Genomic DNA, 10,034 nt, shown 5'->3' on the forward strand with positions numbered 1-10,034 from the left:
AGATGGAAAAGGCAATCTCCAGGTTCATTTGGAATGGAAAGAAGCCCCAAATAAGCAAAGCACTCCTTAAAAATAGAAAAAAGGTAGGAGGTATCTCACTCTCTGATTTCAAATCCTACTACACTGCCATGGTGGTTAAGACAGCATGGTACTGGTACAATGACAGACACATAGATCAATGGAATAGAATAGAAAATCCAGAAATTATCCCATGTACCTAAGGTCAATTGATTTTTTTTTTTACAAAGAGATGAGATCATTTAAGTGGGGAAATGACAGCCTTTTTAACAAATGGTGCTGGCAAAATTGGAAAACTACCTGTAGAAAACTCAAGCAAGATCCACACCTCACTCCATACACAAAAAACAACTCACAAAGGATCATGAACCTAGGATTAAAGCTAAGGGCTATATATTTCCTTAAAGAAAATCCTGGAAGAACTCTAGGGGTCCTAATCCACAACATAAACAGTCTTCCAAGAATCCTGAAAAGTCCACAACCAGGAGAAGATAAAATAGGTGAATATACCCTAAAGAAACCATAACTGCCACCCAAGCGGATATATGCACACCCATGTTTATTGTGGCTTTGTTCAGAATAGCAAAGGGTTGGAAACAACGTAAGTGCCCATCAACAAACGAATGGCTAGATAAGCTCTGGTATATTCACTCAATAGAATACTACACAGCACTGAAAAACAAGGAACTCATGAAATATTATTCAATATGGGTGACTTTGAAGGAAATTATGCTGAGTGAAATATCTCTGTCACAAAAGGGCAAATACTGCATAATGCCACTGTTGTAGAACGATACTGACATCAGGGTTTAGGTGAGACTGAGAAAGATTGGATAATATGCATACTGCATTGAAACAGATGAGGGAGAGACTGAGTATGATGGCTATGATGAAAGTCCAGAATGAAGTAGAGTGAGTGGAGTATACTCCAGAGGTCTGGGGGGATTGTACATCAATGAAAGAATATTTCTTTTACTTTTCAAAGAGAAGAACAAACTTGGGGAGAGGAGTGGGCAGGCAGAAAAATGCAACAATGAATAAATGAAAATCCAATTTTTCTGTAAATGTTCTTTAAAATTAATAAACACACACACACACACACACACACACACACACACACACGCATGCTAGAACCATACACAGAAAGAAGTCTTCTGCTAGAAGTTCAAGCAGAATTTAGAAGAGGCCTTGGCACCAGGCCTTTATTGCTGATGTCAGATGGATCCTGGCTGAAAGTAAATACTGGAAGAATGCCTCTTTGTGCTTTATTGACTATGCAAAGGCATTGGACTGTGTGGATCATATCAAGTTATGGCTAACACTCAGTAGAATGCGAATCTCAGAGCATTTGATTGTGATCATGCAAAACCTATACCTAGACCAAGAGATTGTTTATCAAGCAACGAAACATTGTATAGTTTCAATTAAGAAATGGGTGCATCACGGTTGCATCCTTTCTCCTTGACTATTCAAGTCTGTATGCTGAGAAAATTCTACAAGAAGCCAGACAAAGGTTCTTATCACTGGGCTGATTGACAGCATCATGGTCAATGGGGAAAGTTTGCTTGGCTCCTCAATCAATATACTTCTTAACAAAAGCCAGGAATTTGAAATGTAAATTGTATTGGGAAAGTCTGCCATCAGCGACCTCTCCAAAGTAGTGAAGAGCAATGATGTCAGTCTGAAGACTAAGGTGTGCCTGATCCAGGCCATAGTCTTTGCAATTACTTGCCATGCATCAGAAAGCTGGACAATGACTAGGGATTATAGAAGAAGAATTGATGCTTTTGAGCTGTAGTGCTAGAGAAGAGTATTGAGTATAACATGGACTGTTAGGAACAAACAGGTTCATCCTGGAGATGGTGATACCAGGCTGCTCTTGGAGGCAAGAATTCTGAAGCTTTGTCTGACCCCCTTTGGACATATTGCAAGGCGGAACCATGCTTGGGAAGGTGGAGGGACAATGCAAGAGAGGAAGACCCTCGACGAGATTAATTGATTCAGTGACTGGGGTCATGGGGGTAGGTGTATCAGTGACAATACGATTGGCACAGGATAGAGCAGGGTTTAGTGCTATTGTACATAGGGTGGCTATGAGTCTCAGGTGACTGGACAACAACTAGGCTCTATGAAAAAGAATGTGGCATCAAGATAGGAGGAAGACTCATCAATAAACTGCATTATGCAGATAACAATGTTGCTTGATGAAAGCTGGGATGACTAGAAGCACTTGTAACAGAAGATAAAAAGATAATGCCACCTTCAATATGGATTACATCTCAACATCAAGAAAACAAAATTTCTTACCACTGGACTGACAGGCAACATCATGATAGAGGGAGAAAATACTGAAGTGAAAAAGGATTTCATCTTGCTTGCAGTCAGGAAATCAGCAGGCGTGTTGCACTAAGAAAATCTGTAGTCAGGGACCTCTCCAAATTATTGAGGAGCAATAATGTCAGTTTGAGGACTAAGGTGCATCTGATTCAGGCCATAGTCTTTCAAATCTCTTGCTATGCATCTGAGAGCTAGACAATAAGGACAACAGAAGAATTGATGCCTTTAAGCTGTGATGTTGGAGAAAAGTACTGAATATTCCATGGACTGCTGAAAGAACAAATATGTCTTGGGGGAAATGCAGCAGAATGCTCCTTGGAGGCAACGGTGTTGAAGCTTCATCTTACATACTTCAGACTTGTTGCTGGGAGGGGTTATTCCTTAGAGAGGGACATCATGCATGGAAAGGCATGAAAGGTCAGTGAAGGAGAGGAAGACCGTCAACCAAGTGAATTGACACAGTGACTGCTGCATTGGTCTCTAATATGTCAGGAAGTGTGAGTCTGGCACATGATAGGACAGAGTTCAGACCTATTGTTGATAGGATCACTGTGGGTTGTACTTGATTTGATGACACCTAACAACAACTTTAATATATAATCTAGTCTAATCTTTAGGTTAACTCTGCCATGTTGGCATTATTGTCTCAATCTTATAGGTGGCAATTGAGATATCATTTGCCTCTAACTATGTGGTAGTGACAGGATGGAAAAACATGTAAATGCTTATACCACTGTACTTTTCATTATAAAAAATGCTTCAGCTATATATCCATTCATTTTCCCAGAAATTAGTTAAACCTATCAGCTTTTATAACACTCCATCAGGAAATTCTGAATTAGCTTTTAGATGCCTTTTAGTGACACACATAATTTTCCCTCTCTTTTGACTTATAGCATCTTTGCCCTATATGTGCTTGAGTGCCAGGAAAGGGTAAAACTTAGAACATTCTGGTGTTCTAAAGTGGAAAGGAAAGGGAGGGCTTGCAATTACTGCCTGTGATAATCCATTTCTTGAGAAACCATAGTATTGGTAAGTACCTGGACTTTCTCCAAGAATGCAAGGATCATAGCAGTCAATTCTTAGAGTGAGGGGATTATGTAGCAGGACTTAGAGGAAGTTGGGAGTGAGGCTGAAAAGAGAAATAGCTTCAGGTTTGCCATTCCAAAAGGGATTCTTAGTAGTAAATGTGGTCTAAGCAACAATGTGTGAGGATTGATGTGAAGAGAAGGGAAGATGCACTCCAGATTGAGCATTGTTGTTGTTATATGCCATCGAATATGACTCACAACCACCCTAGAAACAATAGATCCGAACCCTGTTCCATTCTGTGCCATCCTTATCATCTCTGACACACTTGAGCCCATTACTGCTCTCACTGTGTCAATTGATCTCCTTGAGGGTCTTCCTTTAAGCTGACCTACTATCCTTCCCAGCATGATGTCCTTTTCCAAGGAATAGCTTCTCCTAGCAACATACCCCAAGTATGTGAAACAAAGCTTCACATGCTCGCCTCCAAGGAGCACTCTATTTGCCTTTTTCCCAAGGCATATTGGTTTGTTTGTCTGCCAGTCTTCTAATACCACATCTCAAAGGCATTAATTCTTTTTCTGTCATCGTTATTTACTGTCAAGCTCTCAGACATATAGCAAGTGATTGAAAAGACCATAGCCTGAATCAGGTGCACCATAGTCTTCAAACTAACATCATTGTTCCTCAGTACTTTGCAAAGGTTCCTGAAAGCAGATTTTCCCAGTGTAATGCATCTCTTGATCTCCTGATTGTTGGTACCATGGGTGTTGATTGTGGATCCAGGTAAGATGAAACCATTGGCAATTTCAATCTTTTCACCATCTGTCATGATGTTGCTTTTTTTCTCCAGAGGTTAGGATTTTTGTCTTCTTGATATTGAGGTGCAATCTATACTGAAGACTCTTTGATCTTCTGCAGCAGGCATTTCATGTTCTCCTCCCTTTCAGCAAGCAAGCAAGGTTGTGTCATCTGCATAACACAAGTTGTTGATGAGTCCTTCTCCTATCCTGATGCCATATTTTTGTTCATTAAGGTTCAGCTTCTTGAATGATTTGTTCAGCATACAAATTGAATAGGTATGGAGAAAGGATACAACACTGATAGACACCTTTCCTGATTTTAAACCATGCAGTGCTCTCTTACTCTGGAAATGCCTTCTTGTTCTGTATGAGATAGTGCATGTGAAGTACAGCTTAGCATGGCACAGTGACTGAGATGCTGAGAATGCCAAATAAATGATGATGTTATGTATTGTTGAATTAAGTTTTATTCATAGTCTGCAATGTGACAGATTAGAACTGTCTCACATGATTTCCTAGACTGTACATTTTTAGGGAGATGATTGCCAGATTTTCCCCCTGTGGAACTGTTACATGAATTAGAACTGCCACTTCTCTTCCAGTTAGCAGCCTAGTGCCTAACTATTGCTCTAACAGAACTCCTCTCAATAAATGACTGGATGTATTATTACGACAGAAATTGTGACTGTTGTCTCTTGGACTTTATAACCTTACATTGTATCTGAATAAAAAAAGAAGATGCTCATTGTTGTTGTTATGTGCCGTAGAGTGGCTTGCGACTCATAGTGACCCTATGTACAACAGCCTGTCCTATGTACTCTGCTCTGTCCTGTGCCAATCGCACTGTCTCAGATACACCCATCCCGATTACCCCAGTCACTGAATCAGTCCACCTCATAGAGGGCCTTCCCCTCCTTGGCTGTCCCTCCACCCTCCCAAGCATGATGTCCTTCTCCAAGGACTGGTCCCTCCTTACAACATGTTCAAAGTATGTTAGACTGAGCCTCAGTATCCTTGCCTCCAGGGAGCCGCCCGGTTTAACCCTTTCCAGGATGAATCTGTTTGTTTTCCTAGCAGTCCATGGTACCCTCAATACTCTTCTCCATCACCACAGCTCAAAGGCATCAATTCTCCTTCTATCCTCCCTAGTCATTGTCCAACTCTCTGATGCATAACAAGTGATTGTGAAGACCATGGCCTCTATCAGGCACACCTTAGTCTCCAGAGTGACACCATTGCTCGTCAGTACTTTGGAGAGGTTCCTGACAGCAGACTTTCCCATCACAATGGTAATATATTGAAAAGTTACCAGAGGGAAGGGAGGGAGGAGGGACCAAAAACTAATAAATATCTAATAAACTAAAATGCATTGCTGTTGAGTTGGAGCTCCTTCATAGCTGGTCCTCTAGTGAGTTTTCAGAGGCTGTAAATCACAAGGGGGGAGATTTCACATCTTTCTCCTTTGGAATCATTGAGGGATTTGAACAACCTGAGAGACATCACCTTTGGGTGAGCAGCCTAACTCCCTATGAACTATGCCACATTCAACTGGGTGAGAGAGCTCTAGTGGAAGGCCATGCCACTCTGGCAGTTCAAAATGCACCAGCAGCTCTGAGGAAGAAAGATGTACAATCTAAAAAAAAATATGTACAATCTGCTGCCAGTTAATTTACAGCCTTGGAGACACAATGAAGGGTCATCTAAGAGACAGTTTTTCTCAATAGCAATTAATAGTTGTAGTAGTAATAGTAGTAGTAGTAAAGGGAAAGGCTATATACAAAAGGCATGGCTCAGACATTTCACTGAATTATTTAATGAATTGTAATTAATATGATAAAATAAATGTATATGAATGATTGAACAAAAAATTATGATTTCTAAACTTCCCCTCAAGTCACAGCAAAAATGAAACAAAGAATATGTTGAAAACACTGTGGGGCGATGGTTTGGGTGATGACAATAGCGTAAAGAAGTTTGAAGGGATTTGTCAGCACTCATGCAGGACAGATTCTTTATGATAAACCAAGCAAACATGCTTTACCAAGCAATGGAAGAAGCTCTGGTCCCCTGGGGGTAAGGAGTTGCACTTCCAACCCAAAGGCAAGTGGTTTGAATCCACTCTACTTTCTAAAGATGTGTGATCTCCTCCCATGTGACGTATTGCCTTTAAAAACCTGCTGAAAGATCACTTATGAGTCCATTCTAACTTGATGGCATGTAGCAACAGTAACAACCGCAACTGGAAGGGGTTAATGAGAGCTGGTTTAGAGTTGTAGCTCTGCTACCAGTAAGATGTGTGAACTTGGATGTAACTGGATGCTGTTGCCTCATTCTAACATTGGGTTTTACTAAATGCTGGGTGTTAATATCCTCATTTAGGAAAATGAATAAAAAAACCACGTGTGGTTGTTAACTATGGACTGAGGAGGGAAAGCATGGCAGTAACTTTTTCTGGCCTGCTCTTGCTACTGTCAAGTTGATTCCAACTCACAGCTACATCTCTTTCCAAGGTGGGAACTCTTTACTGCTGGAGAGGGACTGGTAGACTCAAACTCCTTCCCTTTTGGGTAGTGATGTAGTACATCATCAGAGTTCCCTGTTGTTGTTGTTGTTAGATGCCGTCAAGTTGCCTGCAACTCATAGCGACTCTATGTACAACAACTCTGAAGCCTACCCTGTCCTGAGCCAGTCTCACTGACTTCTGACACACCTACCTCCACTGTCCTAGTCATCTCATCTGGAGTCTTCCTTTCCTATGCTGTCCCTCCACTCTTTTAAGCATGATGCCCTTCCCTAAGGACTGGTTCCTCCTGGCCACATGCCCAAAGTATGTGAGACGGAGTTTCAAAATTCTAGCCTCTAAGGAGAAACTTGGTTTCATCCTCTCCAAGACAGACCTATTTGTTTTCCTGGAGGTCCATAGTTCTCTTCGCCTCCTTTTTGTATCTTCAAGTCCCCTTTCTCCTTGTGAAAAATCTCAGGCAGGTCTTCCTTGTAACCATGCCATGTACTAAGGCCTTCCTTATACTAGTGACTACTAGTAATCCAGAAGACAAGAAAAGAATTGTCATCTGGGTTAAAAAAAAAATAAAAGAATGAGAGGGAGAGGTTAGAGTATATGCCAGATGTAAATCAGAAACTCAGGAAATCCTGTGTTGGTTTATAAATAAGTGACTTAAGAAGCTATCCCATTTCCTACCTTTGTCTAAACGTGTCGGACTGATCCAGGAAATGCAACTTAATCACCTGAGTCAGATTTCAGTATCCTATAAATGGAATAGAATAAAATTATTTTAACTCTTCACTTAGCATGTATTAAGGCTGCCACGAGTAGGAGCTGACTCAATAACAAGCAACGAAAAACAACTTAGCATTTATTAGCGCTCATGGCAGTGCTGTTAAATAGCTAAGGACAAATTGTGAGGGGAGAGAGACTCTTGTTAGGCTCTCTCTGAGAACATTTTGAGAAGAGCCTAATTGTCTTAGACCTTGTAGAGAATCTGAAAAGACTTCTCTTTGCTGGCATTAATACCTTGGAGTTGGAAAACTAATCAAGATGTTCACCTCAATCTATGAAAACAGCTTTATGGAAGAGCTGTAGCCTTCTGGTAACCAAAGCTACCTAGTATTTACAGATACTTTAGTGGAGAGCAAGGAGCTGGTAAGTGGGGAAGGAGCAAACAAGGGAGATTTGGATCCTAGTCGGGGGGGGGGACCAAACAACCCCCAAACTAACCCATATTATGTTATTAGTTTATGAGGCAGAGAAGAAATAAAAATGCCATGATGTTGACTCAGCCTGGTTAACAACTATTTAAAGGAAGAATGGGGTCTCAGGGGGAAAACTTGCATAATCCTGACTCAAGCATGTGGGACTGAATAGCAGGGTATTAGTGCCCTGGACTGGGAATCATGCAATCTCTGTCCTACTTCCAGCCCAGTTACTAACTTGCTGTGTAATCTTGGAAAAGTCTCAGTTTCACTTCCCAGTATATAAAGAAGGATTGGACCAGCATTACATCCAATATACCTGCTGTCTCTAGTAGCTGATTCCAAGATTCTATTACATAATAATTGACGCCTAGCAACATTCAAGCATTACAGATGAACTAGGCAAGATGAAGCAGCTTGAATGAAGACTGTCTTGCTTCATTAAGCAGGGTAAGAGAAAAAGGTATTCTCTGACTTTCGGAATGAGTAACTTAATCCTTAGCTACCTGTGAAATTCTTAGTTCCAGAGACATTCACTAAAGGGAAATGGGAATAGTATTTTCTTCTTCTTCTTTGAAAGGGGAATATTTTGGGATTGCGGAGAAATGTGGAAGTCTTAATTCTTTCAATTTTGACCATAGAATAATATTATTCAAGAGTAAAAACAATGATTCTATTATGTGGTGTGGCAGTGAGGTGGTGTTGTGGTTTTCAAAAAGGGGAAGTAATTCCAGAATAGTCATTTAGAGAGCATATGGGAGACAGGGCAAGGAGATCTCTCAATTTAGGAAATTGTATTGCTGATGGCACAAGAGCAGGCAACATTTTGTTCTGTTACCCATAAGCTTGCCATGACACTGTAACTAACAACAAAGCAACAATGATTGAGTAGGAGAGGGAAGAATTGGGGTTATTTCTCGGTTTCTTATTTGAACAACTGAGAAGATGGTGTTACCCTTTAATGCCACAGGAAACACAGCACAAAGTGGAACAGGTAGGCGAATAGAAGACAATGATTTCATGCTTAGAAAGAAACAGAACAAAGTTCTAAATGATCTGAAGCATTGATATAGGATTTGAATTTTCTTAATAGTGAGAGAGCTTTGTTGTTTTTAATAGATAACTTTTAAATACTTTGTTATCCACTCAGAGTAGAATGTGTGCATTTGTCATTTTGTTTTCTGTCTTGCTATGGGACAGGATTGATAGACTAAAGATGTTATAATTTCTCCTGGAAACTATTATGAACATTCTAGTGAGTCTAAATCTCTTTGGCCTGAAGTCTGCTTAAAACCATCTGCTCCTGGTAATCTCATGTGATGTGTAGAAAGGGAGTGTGTGGGTGAAATGTTTCAAGACTTTTACTTTCCAAAGAAGGATAAATCTAAAATACTCACTATTTTTTTTTTCAGTCCAATATTAAACATGTTTTCTGCCATGGTCTGAGGAAACTGTTTTCACACTTCTTGCTAGAAAACACATAGACAGCCCCCCAAAAGCGTTTTAAATCACAGTGTCTTTTGATTATGCAGTGTGAGATAATACTCAAATGTTCTATCTTTTCCCTTTTAGGGTAGAGGTTTTAAAGTGTTAAAACGTGGAGATATGGCTTTCATTAATTTGGATGCCCGGTGCCTATATACTGTCCTTATTTGTGGATTATTTAACTGCATTTCATCTTTTAATGTTGAAATGAAAGGTAAACCAGCACATTGCATAGATTTTAATGTATAGTTTTAAAACAGAAATGCTTATTCTCTTTTCATGTTATCTTATAGAAGAAGCACACAACAGATAGTCATTGAAAAAGTTTTAGTAATTTCACGGAGAAAACATTTGTTCTTTCTGCTGTTGTTCACTGTCAAATCACAACCGATCCATAGCTGACCCTCTGGCAGGTTTTCATAGGCAGTAAATTGCTTAGGAGGAGATTGTCCATCTTTCCCCTATAGAGCAGCTGGTGGATTTGAAAAACTTTCCATTACACTGGCAGCACAATTCCTTACCATGAAGCCACCTGTTCTTTCTAATTTGCCTCATGACTATGGTGACTGATAATGACATTCATTTTGTGGGATAAAGCTCTAAGATATATTTTCATATACTTTCTGTAGATTTTAAAAAAATATGTATTAT

General features: G+C 40.0%; 1 protein-coding gene across 1 annotated transcript in view; it reads left to right on the plus strand.

Annotated features, from left to right (window-relative positions):
• The first annotated feature begins 9,503 nt into the window (after positions 1–9,503).
• Positions 9,504–10,034, plus strand: part of LOC102853580 (interleukin-13 receptor subunit alpha-2-like) — an 11,527-nt gene continuing 10,996 nt past the window's right edge. The window contains exon 1 of the mRNA XM_006901579.1: positions 9,504–9,597. Coding sequence (XP_006901641.1) covers positions 9,504–9,597 — 94 coding nt within the window. The remainder of the gene's footprint in view (positions 9,598–10,034) is intronic.

Source organism: Elephantulus edwardii, unplaced genomic scaffold, assembly GCF_000299155.1.
Source record: "Elephantulus edwardii isolate Elephantulus edwardi_28Jun2011 unplaced genomic scaffold, EleEdw1.0 scaffold00336, whole genome shotgun sequence".
Taxonomy (NCBI): domain Eukaryota; kingdom Metazoa; phylum Chordata; class Mammalia; order Macroscelidea; family Macroscelididae; genus Elephantulus; species Elephantulus edwardii.